This window comes from Pithys albifrons, chromosome Z, assembly GCF_047495875.1.
Source record: "Pithys albifrons albifrons isolate INPA30051 chromosome Z, PitAlb_v1, whole genome shotgun sequence".
Lineage (NCBI taxonomy): Eukaryota > Metazoa > Chordata > Aves > Passeriformes > Thamnophilidae > Pithys > Pithys albifrons.
In genome coordinates, this window is record NC_092497.1 from 18,729,825 (window position 1) to 18,748,258 (window position 18,434).

Sequence of the window (18,434 nt, forward strand, 5' to 3'; positions counted from 1 at the left end):
AAAGTGGATATTTTTAACTGCTCTCATAAAGCTGTGGTGGCATTAGCAAAGCTGTAAAACTGGGAGGTACTTTTTAAAGGTGGCACATTAAAGCAGCAGCATTCAGCTCTAAAGAACAGCACAGTATTTATGAAAATACTCTTGAATGTCTCATGGATCTCTGTGACAGGAAATTGTTTTTTTAATCCAGTTAATATAGCTTTTAGTCAGTCGTGTATAAACACCAGGTATGCCTCCTTCTCCACATCCTCTTCCAAAAGAAATGATGCCACTGTATCGACCAGCACAGATTAACGGCCCACCTGAATCCTCCTGGAAGACAAAACAGAAGGCATTCTCGTTGTGTGTTCATTGTTTTTCAGAGGAGCATGCAGTGCTACCAGCAGTGCATAAACATATTTGAAAATGTTGATATTAAGGTTTTCCAACTTATGCAATAGATCAGTTGGTTTACATCAGTTCATGGAAGTTGGGTGACGTATAAGGAGAGGTTGTTTATCAAGACTGATGGAGCCTTTGATGTAAATGTTGTACACCAGCAGAATGCTATCATAATTCTATTCAAAATGTATTTTTTATTGTTGTTATAAATCGATTCTCACTTCTACAGCAATTGTCCCTTCAGGACTTGGCACAGAAGGCATCAAAAGCAAGATCCAAATAAGCCCTTTTGAGTGTACAGTTAATTCTGTACTACCCAGATTTTGACTTCTAGAAAGGATCACATGATTCAGACCCTGAAAGCTCTTCTTTTTTTCTCATAAACTACAGGTGGTGCCTGAGGAGAGCACCATAGCTAAAGAAATGTACCTGAAGTTAACAGATAATCCCAGGTTCAAATTCCCATACTCTTGATCCTGATAAGCACATGGACCTAAACTTATCAAAGTTTTAACATTCCTCTTTCATAACAATAAGTATCTTAGAAATGTGTTTAAAATCACTTTGAACATGATCAACCTCATTAGATGTCTAGACTGCTTTGTTCCTAGTGAAAAGCAAACCATTGTTAAATATACATTCCCTCCTGTTTGTAACTTACCCAGCAAGCATCTCTGAGACAACGAGGATCTTCCTCTGCAGCACACAACATGTTGTTGGTTATTTTAGGCTTATTGGCATATTTGCTGTTGCAGCTTTCTCTACTGACAATTTTAAGTTTTGCCTTCTGAAGATATTTCGATTGCCATCTTGTTGATGTGACTCCCCAGCCAGCCACCTTGCAGCGTGTGCCAGGTTTCAGATCTTCAAAAGAGTCAGGCAGAGGCAAACGTTTCACATACTTATTCAGCTTTGCAGCACCACTCAGCTGGAAAGAAAAAGAAAAAAAAGCCTCTTGGCTTTCTTATGCCAAGAGGAAGGGAAGTATAAATCTAATTTCAAATGTCATCTAGTCTCATTTTACCAATATTTCCCTTTAAACTGCTTTCCAGTATTTAGGAACTGATCCAGAGTTTGCTTGTCCTTTTGCAAATTCAAAAGAATTTCTCTGGTGATTGTAACAAAATTCCCTATCTATGGCAGCAGTAGCGAGTTCAAGGCCAGTCTCCTTTGAATATGGTAGGAAGTTAAAAACCTACATGGAATTTGGCTGTTGGATCTACGTTCCAGTCAAGTGCCTAACTTGCCACTGAACTTTGGTCTTAAGATCAGACTGTGGTGCTTGACTGGCAGAAAAGTCTGAAAGCATGGTGCGGTAACAAAGATGAAAACAAAAACTATAACAAATTAGACATGACAACAGCAGCATAATTGAGGGAAAATTAGATCTCAACTTCTTCACACAAATGATCTTGTTCACTAAGAGTTTCTAAAAGGTCTAAATGATTCAAACTATCTGTGTTGTGTTGGCCTTTAGCTGACAGATTTCTCTTTCAGCAGATGCCAGTTTAAACCTGCAAATCAAAACACAGCCAAATACCAACATATATGCTCAATGTCCTTAGCAAGGGCTCACAGCCGCTGAACAGACATCTTGTCTTACGATCACTACACTATGATTTATTTCACAGGTTGCTGTATGGTTGTCAGTTAAACAATTCTGGCTTTATGCCATTTTAAAAATGCACTCCAACAAATCATAAATTAATAAAAAAACCCAAATTTATGGTTATTATTGCCAGAGCTGCTAGAAGTTTCCAAAGATGGAAAGTTTATCCAAGTTTTCCAAGTCATTTAGTACTCCATTACAGCAGAAGTGTAGAGATGGGAAGTGAGCTCTGGTACTAATACTATCCCTGCTTCTCTGTCGAATTCAAAGGATTTTATGGTATCAATATCATTCTGGAAGGGAGCTGTAACCTTTGGCTCTAGAAATACTACTTCCCAGCAGTTCATTTTGGCTCTGTGTTCCTAAATAACCTGGTGCTCCTGACATGTCACTGGTGGTCACAGCAGCAGCCAGTGAAAAGGACCTGTCTACCTTTGCAATGAAGGAGACAGAAAATACTCACTAACATTTGGGAGAAAGAACTCCTCGTACTTGGGCAGTGATCAGTTACTTGGACAGATGCCTGTAAGTGCTCCAGCTGCTTACAGAAGGAGACACTGTTAGCTTCCTCCCTGTGACATTGTCATTTCAAGCTGGTGATGTCATCTAAATTCTAGAAACCAGGTTCAAATCATAGAGTCATAGAATCATAGAATGTTGAGAGTTGGAAGGGACTTTAAAGATCATCTAGGCCCAAATCCCCTTCTGCCATGGACAGGGACACCTCCCTGTAAATTCTTTCAGCCCTGCCCCACTTTGGCATTGAATGTTGATGTCGGCGAGGATATTTTTTCATGCTTTGCTCTGCACTGTCCTGAGCCTCCTTCACTTGGTGACCACTCCAAGCTCCTAGAGCTGAATTCATGCGTCCTGTATTACTCCTACTTTTACTTCACCTAGTTACCCCAAAGAATTAATGGTAAGTTTCATCTCCATTTTCACTTAGTCCAGCACAACATATAATTTTGGGATCCAGGTGTGACCCAGACTCCATTGCACACATCACTTCAGCACTGCATTTGAAAAATTACTGAAGAATGTGCTTTGGGTGGGTTGCTGCAGTGAGTGGGTTAAAGGGATTTTTGGAGAACACTGGGCTTGAAATATCATGTGTGCTCACCGTAACAGTGCTCCTAGATCAGTACAACCAAAAGCAGGGTGTTCTGTGATATTATGCTATCTAACCAATGTACTCTTCAATATCAAAGATCAGCCAAAATGATCATCAGCAAAATTCTTTTTATAATAATACAACAATAATTAACATAATACCTTGAGGAGCATTATATCATTTTCAAAGGAAGAGCTGTCATACTGAGGATTACGAAAGGAACGTATAACCTTAAATCTCTGCTGTTCTGTCTCATTTATGATGGTTGATGGTTGATGGGCTCCAAGAACAACTGTATGTTTTGATTTGTTGAAACTGTAATTTAAAGTAAGTACAGGGAGAGAAAGTCACTACACGAACTGAGAAACATCTTTCAGGATAATCAAAAGACACATAACAAGATACTAAAAATTTCATTTTATAACAACATGATTAAAACACAGGGAAGGATATTGTTCTTTTCAATGTTTTGACATGAGCTTGTATTTTCTCTACAAAGTGGTATTTCTTCAGTGTAAATATAGTCTGGTGGAATAATTGTATGATGACCGACCTTTAAAGATTTTCAGTTTGTAATTATTTCATGGAAAAGCCTTCCAGCTTTTTAAGGAGAATTACCTTTGGATTTATGGTTTAATCCTGCAAAGGACTGAAACATGCTTGTAGGAACATGCATGTAGGTTGTCTTGCTTACATCAGTAGTACATCAGAACATACATCAATACTCAATATTTCTTCTGAGCATTATGTCTACAGGTAAGCAGTCTGCCAAAGTGAACATTTTTAATATTAATAGAAGTTTTGTCCTTAATTTCACTAAACTCAGGATTCAGCATACTAAGGAAGAAGGATATGTGCTGCCTAACTCAAGACACTCCAGTACAAAGTATTAAAGAAAAAGGGGGAATGCTAAGATCCAGAGTTATATGTCCATTTCCTGCCAGTAAGCAGTTAAGAGTTAAGCTACTCATAAATCCTCCTCTATCCCATGCTCTCTGAGTGTCATCAGAAATGTATTTATTAGGATTGTCTTTCTCCATTTTGGCCTGCTAAACATAATGCAACCTAATAATCTGATATTGAAGAAGGCATAGTGCTGGTCTCCTGCGCTTCATCTTTAGAACAGAATCTCACTATACACAGGTCAACTTATTCAAGCCAAAAAGCTATTTTCTTCATTAAAGCTGCATATATCACTGAAAGATCTAATTCATTTCCTTGCAAAAGTTTGCTTATGAAAACAGCTGCAAAGACAGTACTGGAGTCTAAAAGTTTCTCTTTTTATCTACAAAACACACTTGCTCAGCTGGAATTAGATAAGACTTTAAAAACTTTGTTTCTGAAGCTCTAACAGGCTGTTCACAAACCACACAAAAATTCATGTTGCTGAATTAATACAATTTTGTCCAAGACAAAAATTGTTTCAGAAGTGATTAACATGCAAGATTAATTGGTTAGGAAGTCATAAATGCATTACAATTGCACCTATTAAGAGCAGGCAGACACGGGGGGAGGGGGGGGGGCCACAGGGAAGTGGGGGGTTGGCGTGGCGTGAGGGGAGTAAGAGACTCCAGCTCCCATTAAAAAGCTCCTTAATTCAAAAAAGGAAGATTTGGGGGGTTTATGTAACTTTCCAAAACAGCATATGCTAGAAGTGAAAATTTCTACCCTTAAAACCAAACCTGATTCAGATAAAGAATTGCAAAAGTCAAAGTGACTCAGAAGGAGCTGTGTCCTCTGCTTCAGACGAACTCCTGAAAGAAGGCTCACCACACTGTGTTTAAGGAGGTCAGGTTTGAACAGGTATATTGTAACTGGTTTGCTTTCAGATAATCAAAATAAGAAGATTAAATTGGAGAATTAAAATACAATTCAGAGAAACTTTTAACAAAAATAGGGCTTTTTACTTCCCAACATGGACAGTAGATGTCCTCCTTACTCTGAGTCAGCAGTTCAACAGCAGTGCTGACCTCGGGATATCTCACCTGGGGAAGAGGTGGTTGTGCTCACGTTTATGTTGACAAAAGGACAAGGATCCTTGTCACAGCCCTGAGTGACATTCTGATTTTGTGATCTTGGGTCACTTAAAATGGGAGGAATAGTGTTTCCATCTAATTCAGCTTCATCTCTCAGGGTATCTTGAGGCTTATTGCTGTTACAGATGCATAAATAATTAATTGTCTTTTAACAGTGCAATATGTGTCCTGCAACATTGTCAGGATCTGACTAAAGAAAGTAACTGTACACAATGCAGATCAGTAGTTTACAGCAGCTTAAAACAGAATTTCAAGTTCTTGGATCATTTTAGTGAAAGAACTTCAGCTTTAAACAATCCATAAAAGATCCATGTCTACCTTTCTTCACTCCAGGCTTGCATACCACACCCCACCTCAATGAAAAGTTAAAATTGTTCCATTTTAAGATACTCACAGACAATGCGCTGCTGTCAAAACCCATTGCTCTTCCACAAGAGCTCCTCCACAAAAAACTGTTAAATTCTTATTCTGGAGAGCAGCCATATAAGGCCAGGAATGAGGACACGCATCTCATCCTCCGACAATGTCCGTGCAGCCACCTGAAATGCAATAGAAGTGCAATTACATTACATGTTGTCCAGAGGAATTGAGAATTTGTGTATTTTTCCCCTTTTACCCTTAGACAGAGTACTTACATCTTGGCAGTAGGATAACAGCAGTTAGGGAGAGCAGGAGAGCAGGAGACCAAATGGGTGTCATAACTGCCGCTATTTGCTGACAAGAGCACTGTAAAATAGGACGGAGTCTTTTCTGTTTATATATCCCCTACAGGAAATTGAGGTTGGAAAAGTTTCTGTTAATAGCTCCCTCTCTTGAATCTTTTCTTTATGTCATTAATATTGTGTTACTTAACTGCAACTTGGCTTCTTTAGGATCCTTTCCTCAGGTTTCCTAAAGCCTACCTGTTTCTTGAATTCCCTAATAAAACCTGAATAAAATCTAGTCCCTAGGTGTGTCTCAGGGAATTCCATACATTTTTTACTTCAAACAAAATAAAACAAAAAAAAGCAACAGCAACAGCAAAGAAATAGGTAAGAAGAATGAAACTGACCATCTTCAAGCTGGTAAAAAAAATGGGAGAATGAATACATGGCTGTGAGAGACTTAAATATTTTCAATGTCTTAACTATTGTCTAAACCACGGAAAGTCTTTTTTTCAAACTGCAAAGGAGCAACTGCCACCTGTGACTGCTGAAGAACATGACCTCCAACCTCCCACCCCCGAATATGCCTCCTGATTGGAATTAGGATTTTGATGAGAACTTGAGATAAGGCTATTGTTCAATGATGTCAGGTCTAAGGAGAAGAAAACAAGGCTCAGAGAAGGGGAGTGTATCCACAAAGAAAGCCAAACTCAGCAGCTGTGCTAAGGATCAGCCGAGCTGGGCTCTGGATGCATGGAGGAGGAGGAGGGTTTTTGATGTGTAATGGCAAAATCTCTCCACGCAAAATAGGAGTAAACCCCCCCTCTCTGGGAAGACCACGTACACAGAGGACATTTGTGTGAGAGGCAGCTGAGAGGGGGCCATAAACCATCAAAGATCCCCAAAAACGCACCCCTCCCCACTCGTTCCTGAGGCCTTTCAGCACCAGAGGACCACATGTGATCCAAGTAATGCAACAAATCCAAAGTCTGTTGCAAGAGACTGTAAAACTTCCCCTAAGCAGGAGAGCTGCCCAGACATTTCCTGAACGTATATCAATCCATTGGACTCTGTGTTTTGCAAGACTCTCACCACTGAGAAGACCACAAGAACAGGACTCAGAGGATGCTGTCGGATTCCACGGAGCGGTGATACATTTTCTACTTCATCTATCTCTGTCAGTCTTTCTTCCCCTTTCCCTCCTTTTTTTCCTATTTCCTTCTATCTCTCGCTGTGCCTCATGTTTGCTGTTAAATAAAATCCATACTATTGATTTGGGCATATGGTCTCATTTGCACCTTAATTTGGGCACAGGCACCTCTCTAATAATTTTAATAACCAGATCTTAACACATGGGCCACTAGAAAAAGCTTCACAGCACAGTAGTGTGAGAGAAAACTCAGGGCATGTGGAGTAAAGTCACTCCTAAGCCATGGATCAAGACAGAGAAAACTCAGGATGCATAGAATACAAAAGTCACTCATGTGGACCAAGATACATCAAGGGCCAGTAAATCCTCCAGAGAATTAAACTGCCCAGGTAACATCTTCAGTTGAAAGACAGAAAAATATTCATATGTTAATTAACAAGAGCCACTGAGAACCAGCAGACATCAGTTATTTGGTGAACTAAGGAATGCAGAACATAAAAGACAAGCTACACACACATAAGACAGAGCAATTTGCATTTTCTTAGAAGTAGCTTTTGAGGGTGCAGGTTTCAGATAGAGAAAACCCTGGAGCATACAAGTGTCAAATGCAAACCGAATTGGTGAGAAAGACACCTCTGTATTGCAAACCCCTGTGTCTGCACTCACATTTTGCACACCTTACTGGTAAACCACTACAAAAAACCAGACTACCCTTATGTGAGGAACTGACAAAACCTACTATTTTATTCAGTACCTTTAGAAAGAATCCAGAAATGTAACTTGCCCAATATTGCTAGCTCTTATTTTTATTTAAGAGTTAGAGTGGCAGTTCTCTAGACTGTTGAATGAGATTGTAACATTGAAAGACATTTCTAGGGCACAGAATCTGACTAGTTATAACCAAGTTCGAAAACATGCACACAATACAGCACAATTCATGTTTCAGAAGATCTTTAAAAACTTACTTAAAAGAAAACACATGACTTTTAGAATTCATTAGCTCTTGAAAGAGCCACCTCTAGTTCCCCCAAAGTCACTCTACATTCTCCATCTAATCCTGGAATTATTCTTCCACTGGAGAATAACTCTGCAAAAAGGGTCCTAAAGGAATAATTTTGTATGAGTCCTTCATGACTTTACCCTCCCACTAAACAGCTAGCTTAGAAAGCAGCATAAGAGACAAAATAGGAAACAGGAGAAGGCTTATGTTTCCAGAGCATAGTATGTAATGCTGGATTCTTTCTTCCAAGTACATTCAGCTTCATAGAAGTAACATTGATTTGCCTCAAGGCTTTGGGGACTCGATGAGTTAACTTGTATTTCTCTGCTACTGTACTTTCCTGTGATATCACACAGCAACAAGTTGAAAAATGGGAAGCTGAATATCTAAGGCAGAAAAGACAACCAGGTAAGTATCATAAGGCACTGGTATGATGGAAGAAAGTAAAATAGGTATGCCCAAGCATATGCTGTGTCCCTTCCCCAGAGAGCTCCTGTGAGTCTGTCTCCCAGCCACTGAGGGATGTGTCCAGTGTCCAAACATACCATGTGGGGCTGGGGCTGGGGCAGACCAAGGAGAAGACAATGAAGGCATCACAACTCTGCCATGCTGTGCTCCTGGCAACCAACCTCTCTGCACCACTGTCCCACCCTCCCTTCCCAGCCTTGCAGCTGAGCTCAGGTACCAGCAGCTCTGGAAGGTTTAGAGGTACAGTTTAATTTGGCTTCCTGAACTTGTGTCCTAACATCACACCTGGTGCTCACCTTTAACATCACAGAAAACTGCATAAAGGAAGAAACAACACAGTCACTGTGGAACCAAAACAATCAAAATGACTGAGATTGAGATAAGAAATAGAAGACCTCAGCACAGTAAAGGACAGAGCTGAAAGTGATCCACTGATCATGGACTTAAGGCCAATAGGAAATTTCCCCAAAACAAGGGCTGGAAGTAGGAGCTGGGTAGGCTCATTGTTCTTTTACTCATGCAATGACTTCTGCTAAGAGAGTGGCTATACTCTGTGGGCACTGTAGGGAGAAAGGGTGTAGCATTTTGCTTATAGTATGTCACTCCTTTTCAAGACCAATTGAGTATGCAGCAAAGGAGCTAAGGAAAGAATTTGTCTCATGAAGAAAGTTTTGCTTTCAAGTTTCCTTTTATGTGCAAACAGACAATAAATTCTAAACTTGACTATAAATTAACTTATTGCCATAACCAAAGAAGTTCAGCCAACTTGTTGCACATCCTAAAATTTTATGTCATTTTTTCAGCCTCAACTACCTGAGTTGCAGGCTGAAGAGGCACTCTGGCAAAAGCATTTGAGTACAAAATTTAAGGCTGTTTATGTGCATATCATTCTGATCCTTAATACCCTTGCCATCAGGGATTACTTGAAGAGTCAGAGAGGTTGTTCAGAAAGAGCTTGCACAGAAAGTGAAGAGTCGTTACTAAATAATAGTTTAGACTTCACATTGCTAATTGTTAAATGGATCTCTCAGAATTAGTGGGGATTTGTTAAGACATATGAGTATGTTAATACCTATGGAAAAAAAAATAAGGCCAGTTAAATGTCAGCTCTCAGAAGCTCACCAGGGTCAGCCCCAGTTAGCACTTGGATGGGAGACCTCCTGAGAATACCTGGGGCTGTAGGTTCTGTTCCTGAGGACTTCACTGTCACTGTCCAAGCTTGCTCGGCCGTGGCAGATGAACCTGAGGAGTTAAAGGGTGGGGCCAGTTCTGTGCACGCTGTGCCTCACCTAAAAAATCCACTGCACAGGCTCAAAGTGCACACCCACGTGGGGAGAGCCCTGCCCAAATCTGCATTTGCGAAGCCAAGCCATTGCATCACATTTCACAGAAAAAATATCTTTCAAAGTAAGTAGGATTTAGAAGTAAATAGAAATACATTTAGATATTGGGGGGAAAAATCCATGGTTTACACAAAATTTAGGTTTAGATGGTAAGCATATATTTACCTATGTATATTTACCTGAACAACATCTTGGAACATTGACTAATGTTTTAGTCTGTTTATTCCAAATAGACTTTCCTTGAAAAGAGACCAGGTAAACACAGGATGATACATAGCAAACCTCTTTTACTAGACAATTCATCTCACACAGGAGTTTCCAGGGATGAATCATTGTAGCACTCTAAGTTTAAGAAGGTCTCAGTGTAAGGGATTTTTTTGTTCACAACTGCTCTACTTGACCATACCTTTGCATAGTCCAGAGAGGAAAGAGCTTCAATACGGTAAGACTTTTAATTAAAATGTCATAAAATCAGACTTTGGCAAGTATTTATAAGTGATAAAAGAAAGAATTGTACCTTTGATACCTGGTGATACTGTGTACAAGAGGACACTGTAAAAAAAGAAAACAGCAGTACTACAAACTGATCATAGAATCATAGAATAATAGAATCGATTGGGTTGGAAAAGACCTCCGAGATCATCAAGTCCAACCCTTGGTCCAACTCCAGTCCCTTTACCAGACCATGGCACTCAGTGCCACGCCCAATCTCAGTTTAAAAACCTCCAGGGATGGTGAATCCACCACCTCTCTGGGCAGCCGATTCCAATGCCTGATTACTCTCTCTGGAAAGCATTTTTTTCTGATCTCCAACTTAAATTTTCCCTGGCAGAACTTGAGCCTGTGCCCCTTTGTCCTATTGATGAGTGCCTGGGAGAAGAGACCAACCCCCACCTAGCTAGAACTTCCCTTCAGGTAGTTCTAGACAGTGATGAGGTCACCTCTGAGCCTCCTCTTCTCCAGGCTAAACACCCCCAGCTCCTTCAGCCTCTCCCCACAGGACTTATGCTCCAGCCTTGTTGCTCTTCTCTGGACCTGGTCCAGCACCTCAGTATCTTTCCTGAACTGACGGGCTCAGAAATGAACACAACACTCAAGGTGTGGCCTCGCCAACGCAGAGTACAGGGGAAGGATCACTTCCCTGGTCCTGCTGGCCACGCTATTTTTGATACAGGACAGGATCCCATTGGCCTTCTTGGCCACCTGGGCACACTGTTGGCTCATGTTGAGCTTCCTGTCAATTAGTACCTCCAGGTCTCTTTCTGCCTGGCTGCTCTCCAGCCACTCTGTGCCCAGCCTGTAGCACTCCATGGGGTTGTTGTGGCCAACAACAGGACCCGGCACTTGGCCTTGTTGAACTTCATCCCATTGGAATCAGCCCATCTCTCAAGTCTATCCAGATCCCTCTGCAGAGCCCTCCTGCCTTCCAGAAGGTTGACACTCCCTCTCAACTTGGTGTCATCAGCAAATTTGCTGATGATGGACTCAATTCCCTCATCTAAATCATCAATAAAGATGTTAAACAGGACTGCACTCAATACAGACCCCTGGGAACACCACTAGTGACCGGCCGCCAGCTGGATGCAGCTCCATTCACCTCTGATGCTAGCCAAAGAGGATGTGCTAGTAGTGAGGAGGAAAATGAAAGAAAATTTAAATCTTTTCAAGTGCATGGACCTCTCACCATGCCACACTGGTGACCATGTCTCAAGAAAGACACATCAGTCACAAAGACCTTCAGGATCTCTAAAAATAGATCTACATTTGCCTTCTTCATAGCAATCCCCAACAATTACCCTCTGTCCCAGAAGGGAAGGCAACAGCGAATTTGAGCAAGCTGTCTGCCCAAGGTCTGCCACAGCTAAAACTCATATGAGGCTGGACCAAGCTCCAAGACATGTCACAGCTAGAACACAGAAGCTTTCTGCAGGCTGACTGTAGGGGAGGTCCTTTCTACAGATTGACAGCAGTGGAGTTCAAGTCTCCAAGAAATCTTCCAATATGTGTGAGAGTGACATTTCACTGAATGTATCTAGTTAGGTAATAGAATGTTTGATATTCCAATTATTTAATATTAATGAAAATTATTTCTATTATTTAGGTGTGTATTTGGAAATGAGGAACTATGGCCTTGCAAGGATCTAAATAAGATTTATTCATAGAATCTTAGAATGTTGAGCTGGAAGGCATCCAGGAGGATTAATGAAGTCCAGCTCCCGGCCCTGCATGGGACAGCCTCAAGGATCACTCCATGTGCCTGAGCACATTGTTCAAATGCTCCTTGAACTCCGTCAGGCTTAGTGCTGTGACCTCCTCCCTGGGGAGCCTGTTCCAGGGCCCAACCACACAGTTTTCAGGACTCAACTCAATTGCTGAACACTGGGCCTTTACTGACATTTGAGATGCTATGGGTTTTCCAGACATAGGCATGGGCTTGCAATCTGACACAGCATCTACAGAAGACCCATGGCCTTCTGTACTGGAAGACAGGACTGAAAAACCCTAAAACACTCTAAATGGCCCTTACATCTAGGCCACTAAAACACACTCAGTGCTATATGGATCCCACCCAATGAAAAGCTAATGATGTAGGATCAGATGATGAAAGGAGTAAACATCAGATTCCAAGGCCCAGAGGGTCTCCTGAACAGCACAGATAACTCACAAATGGGGAATGGTCTAAAATTCATCTCTGACCTGGAAGCCACCTGAGGTTCTGGATTGAAACTATCTGACTTCACATGAACAAGTGAATCAAGCCTAAATTTATGCGAGCTGAGTCCCAGTGTGTAACTAGACACACAGTGGCTTGCAAGGTTTCATCCCAATATTCAAAACTAGCTCTCTGCAAATGCTGCAGAGGGAACATGAGGGGGGAGAAGAGCCTGTCTTCACACCACAGCAGATGATGCAATTTCTCACCAAACCCTCTGCTGTAACGCATAGTGTTAATGAGGTTTTCTTGCCTTTGTCATGGTTACAGATGTCAAATACCCTTAAGAGGAAAAACCAAACCCACATCCTGTTCATACATACATATATACATATATATAAAAAACAGTGAATAAGGAAGAACATCAGACAGAAATCATGGGTGCTTTCCTCCCTATGTACAGCTTTGCTGCTGTCATTCTTCTGGTAATTCATGGAGGTAAGTAGCCGATTCAATCCTTTTAAAGGTAAATGCTGATTTACAGAGTTCCAGTCAAGTCATGTATTAATACAAAGGAAGTTGTCATAATTATTATTTGAATTCTTATTATTAGCTCTTTTCTACTGTGTGCATGTGTTTGATTTTTCATACAAACAGAATTTCTGAATGAGTAGTATTCATTAAAGCTGCACAGAGGACAAGTTATTTGGAGAAGTTCTGAGGAGTTAACATACTGATTATCTGATCTTTCTCGGCAGAGACAGAAAAACAAGTTTGTGTAACGTGACTTACACTATATAGACCAGCTTCTAGGTACAATATTTAAGATGTGGCACATTGATGTTATTGCTCACAATCAAAGTTAAGAAGTTAACCATATCAACAATCTTCAAGAAAAGAAATCTGTGTAAAAGCAACAATACTTTGGTGTTTTTCTAGGCCAAGTTCTCCTCATGAATCTCATTTCAATCCTATGGAAACACACTGAAGTAGTACTGCCAAGCAAATTCAAAAGCCTACCCCAAAGACCCATCAATGTGACATATGTACATGCTTGTATGTCTGTATACCTTGTAATATTTTTTCCTAAGAGATTTCAAGTGTCTTACAGTATTTGTTAGCCAGCTGTGTATGTTGTGGCTTATTTTCATTTTTAGGTTTGTGTGTGGATATCATTGGAGGACGGGAAGTAGCACCACACTCTAGACCATTTATGGCACAAATCTGGGGATCAAAATTCTGGTGTGGAGGAGCTTTGATCAAGCAAAACTGGGTGTTAACAGCTGCCCACTGTCAGACGTAAGTTCTTACTCTGATTCAGAGATTGACCTTAGTGAGAATCTGATGTCTCTGCTCAAGTAGGAGAGTTAGACCTGGTGATTTTGTACACTTAGCGTGATTATGATGAAGTTCTGATTACTGTATTTCATAGTTTATATCAGCAAATGTGTTTCAGTGAGTAGAAAAATATTATAATAAGGTATACTGATCTCCACAGTTTGTGGAGAGATACTTAATAAGCTTTGAGCTGCATCCAGCACAGAATAGCAAAATTGAAGCAGTGAATTTGGAGGAAAGTTTTATCCTTGTTTTCTCAGTCAACCAGTCCACTAGGCCAGAGGACTGGCCAGTCTAAACTGCGGCTCTGTAAACAAAAATAAATTCTTGTAATTTTATTCTATAAAAGATACACAGTTCACCACAGAAAGAGACAGCATGCAGTTAACACAGGAGTAAAAGTCCAGCAGACAAATGACAGGAGACTGAGATCTTTGCCTTACTGGTTATGTTGGTGTGTCAGCCAATGTTTCTCCTTCCTGCCCCAACTCAAGATGCAAATGCGTATTTGGCTCCACAGAATCCCTCAGCTAGGCAAGAAGTGAGGATTAAATTCCACATCCCACCCCTCCTTGCCTTTGAGAGGAGGACTGCGGCTGCTGCTGAGCCAGACCTCACACAGGCTCTGTCAACACCCTGACCAAGACTAGTGAATCTCTGGCCTTCTCCAAGCAGGGAGATATATGGGACCCACTACATAGCACAGGGCAAAAAAGCTGTAGTACTAACACAAGGTAAAGAGTGTTTCCAAATGAGATTGCATTTAGGAGAAAATACAATGAATTCAGAAAATTATGTTGAAATGGTGTAAGGGCAATGGTAATTTTCAGTACAAATTGCAGAAGGCATGTTTGGTGAAACAAGTACCCATAGCAAAGCTAATGCATCCACTGCTTCAGTTCCCAAAGGGAAACAATAGGGATAGATCTGGAGTCAAGTATCTGAAACCTGTCTATGATCCTGGGAAGGTGAAAAAAGCACAGCATGAACTCCAATTCACTGAATCATTTTTTCTTCTAATTATTTTAAAAAGAGGATCATACTTTATATTTTTTTACCTTACTGTTGCAAGAGACTGTAGCAACTGAACATTATAGCACCACATTTAACAGCAAAAAAATTTAGAGAGTTACAGCAAGTCAATCCCATTAACCATGTTCTCCTCTTCTCAGGAAAAAAGGCAAAGTTGTCCTTGGAGCTCATTCACTGGAAAAACATGGAGAACAAATACAGACTTTTCGGATTGTAAAGCAAATTCCCTATCCATGCTATAATGACAAGTCCAAGGAAAATGACATTATGCTGGTACAGGTATAGACTTCTACCTCACTTGTGGAATATACATCTACACTATACCATTTTCCTTCTTCTTGTGAGTGATACAAGCTAAGGGAACTTCTGGTGGTTTTTGGGGGGATTGATATAGTCTAGTCTGCTAATCCACTGACAGACTGGGGGCCTGGGGATACACTGGTAACTTAGGCAATCAACAAATCCTGTAATGCATGCCAGTGCTAGAAATAGACAAATTCTGGAACCTGACCAAGGTATTTCAGTTTCTGGGTTTTCAGTCAAAGAATAAAGATAAATACACATATAAAAAATTTGATTAAAACTCCTAATGTTCTATCTGAAAAACTGTTGTAATTAAAAATATCTGACTTCTCTGATTCTCAATTTTGGCAGCATCAGTAATGACTGTTATTTTGTCCTCTCAAAGGTTAGAAAGCCACAGAAGTAAACCAAGATACTTTGTAGGACTAATATTTCAGCATAAGCCAACCGGTTTTTCATGAAGCAAATACTCATTTTCCTCATTCTCATTAGGATTGTGACACTAATCCTGTCACAAACAATGGAAGAATCTTAAGACGGGATTGCAAAAATCCCTCATTACCATAATGGGAAATATTCAATGGTTACCATTCAGGGGCATCTGTTACACTCTGCCCCATAATACCTGTTTTCCGTATCTTCTATAGCTTGACAAAAGAGCGACACTTAATGCAGCTGTGAAACTCATTCCCCTGCCTGCCTCAGATGATGATCCCAAACCAGGAACAATCTGCACAGTAGCAGGATGGGGACAAACTGACAACCGTTTGAAAGAACCTTCTCCTACCCTGAGGGAAGTCAACATCACTGTCATCAGTAGGCAAGTCTGCAATGATAAACGTCATTATAATGGCAAACCTGTTATAACAGAGAACATGATATGTGCAGGGGATAAGAAAGGAAAAAAGGACTCATGTGCTGTAAGTATATTTACTGTCTCTCTCTGCACAAATTAAATTTAAAATAAAATATAAAATACAAGCTTTTGCACATTTACCATTTCTATCTCTCTTGAATTCAATTGAGAATTTTATTAAATATCAGTGAGTTTACCAAGGCTTGAATTTCTAAGCTTTAAAATTAAGACTTTGAGTGGGTAAATTCACCTTCACAGAATGTGGATATTATAGTTTTTTCCAGGCATGGCAGACAGCTACTCATATCTTCAATAAAATTAGTTAAATACTAAATCTCCACAAAACAACTTATGAGCCCATTCACAAGCTGCTGACCTCAGTGGAACAACTTCTTTTTTCAGGGGGTTTTGAAAAAGGTTTTACTGATAAAAGCCATTCTGACTGGGCTACAAGTCTACTTCTAGTGCATTGCTGTGTATTAATTACCACATTTTGAAATATTTAAATATTGCATGTAAAGTGTTACAGGAAAACATATTAATTTCTCAAGACTTTATGCTTTTCAAGAGGATAGTTTTCAGCTTTTCCTCCTAATTTTCAAAAATAGTAACTGTTCCTTAGCTCAGTTAGACTCATTCTCCATTACTCCTACTTGAAAGGTCAGATTGAAGACTGTTTTTCTTTTCTGCTGTCAGAAATCTTAACTTCCAAGGAAAAGGTAAATCCACCATAACACTATCTACATTTTTATTTTCTCCATGTCACTTGTGTAAACTTAATTTAAAAAGAACATTTTTTAGCTTTTGTTAATTCGAATGACAGTTTTTTCCCCTTTTTTATCCTAGGGGGATTCTGGTGGACCTTTAAGATGCAATAATGTGATGAGAGGTGTCACTTCTTTCGGGAAGTCAAAATGTGGTCGTGCTGATGGCCCTGGTGTCTACACTCGACTCACAAAGCAGTACCTTCAGTGGATAAGAACAACCATAGGAGGGGCCTAAGAGATTGTGTTTTGGCCAAGTGATATGTGTAACAATATCTAGTTTTGAAATACTCTTTTAAAAAACAGCTTCATTACATTGGTAAGAGAGGTATTTTCATACCAAATGTTAGCAGCTTCAGGTAGTTCTGCTACAACAGCATTTATAGCTTTTAGTGTCAGCCATGGAGGCATTGAGTGGGGATTTGTGACTTAGGATTCCAGTGTTCTTGTGTTGCATGTTGCTCCACATGGAGTAGTGTTTCTGATCAAGAACCTAATCTTTCTAATTGCTTGCTGAGTATATACTGCACTCTTTTGTAATAACCCTGGGATTTAGTGAAATGCAAGGTACAACTCCAGACATCTGAAAAACTTGGTAGTTTCTCTGATTTTACAGGTATAATGGACTGATAAGCTTCAGAAAATTAAGTTGCAGCAACTGCATTTAATTGTGTGAATGTGAATGTACACAGTAAGTGTACATTTCATAACTGTCTTTGAAACTTCTACATTTTAAACCATTATGTACTTTGCATTTAATAAAGAAATGGCAATAAAATTCTACTGATTCTAGCTGTCATATTACATGGAAAAGCTCTGTGTGTTGCAGTACAGATAGCCTGTGTGCTATCTGTATAATAATTTGTACACCAAAACCAGAAACATCATGTTAAAAAAAATCAACTGAAAACCCATTCTCCAGAGAAATGACAAGAACTGTCACAGCAGGAGTAGCAGTATGAAGAAGCGCTGTTCATAACATAAAAAAACCCTTAATTTATGGTGCCACTACTGCTGTTGCAGATATGCAGTGAAATTTTCTAAGTGCTTCAACAAGCACTTGTCAAGCAGCATACATTCCTACTGTGAAAAATGTTTCTGCCTGTTTCTATATTAACAGTTTGGGGCATGTTCAGCATCATTAACACCTTAAAAAGGGCTTGGTTTTATTTTGTGCTGCTTTGGGAGGTTTTTACTAGGAGGTAGGCATTACATAAGAAAAAGCAGGGGACATCTAAAGGGTGAGAAATTTTGCATTCATTTTAATTTTAAAATTATTGCTCTCTTCATTATGGGCAATTAAGCACCACTTACAAACACAACATGAGAAAATAAAAACTAAAACCTTTTCACACAACTGCCTCAACCTGACCTCGTTCAGAAGAAGCAGTAGTTTTGTCACAGAGGAATAATGAAGGGTGATAAGGAGGACCTAAACTAAAAGGTTCTTTACTGAAAGTTTTGATGATGAACATCATCTTTGTTTTCCATTTGTTACAAGCATTACACAGTCAGAACTTTTCATATCCCTGTTCTTATTGCTGTTTTTTTTAACTCTTTGGTTGAAAACACATAGAAGTACACAAACATAGTCAGAGGCACACACAAACACAAAAGCAAAGCAGGAGCAGACAGAAGAATTATCAGCAAAGATTGCATCAGTGAAACTGAGAGAATTGCCCCACTGACTGCTACCAATACCCAAAATGGTGACTTGATTCTGTCTTGAAACACACAGGAAATAAG

The 18,434-nt window shown here is 39.9% G+C and overlaps 2 protein-coding genes across 2 annotated transcripts in view; one reads left to right on the forward strand and one right to left on the reverse strand.

Moving 5' to 3' along the window:
• Positions 1-17,475, forward strand: part of SNX18 (sorting nexin 18) — a 258,941-nt gene extending 241,466 nt beyond the window's left edge. The window contains exons 2-5 of the mRNA XM_071581000.1: positions 13,553-13,694; positions 14,906-15,044; positions 15,716-15,988; positions 16,771-17,475. Of these exons, the coding sequence (XP_071437101.1) occupies positions 13,553-13,694; positions 14,906-15,044; positions 15,716-15,988; positions 16,771-16,926 (710 nt within the window). The 3' untranslated portion in view covers positions 16,927-17,475. The remainder of the gene's footprint in view (positions 1-13,552; positions 13,695-14,905; positions 15,045-15,715; positions 15,989-16,770) is intronic.
• On the reverse strand, positions 151-6,740 carry LOC139684591 (granzyme K-like). Its single transcript, XM_071580698.1, has 5 exons — positions 6,695-6,740; positions 5,532-5,646; positions 3,263-3,416; positions 1,043-1,309; positions 151-312 (listed from the first exon to the last, which is right to left on the reverse strand). Exons 1-5 carry the CDS (start codon positions 6,738-6,740, stop codon positions 151-153), a joined length of 744 nt encoding a protein of 247 aa, XP_071436799.1.
• Positions 17,476-18,434: the final 959 nt, after the last annotated feature.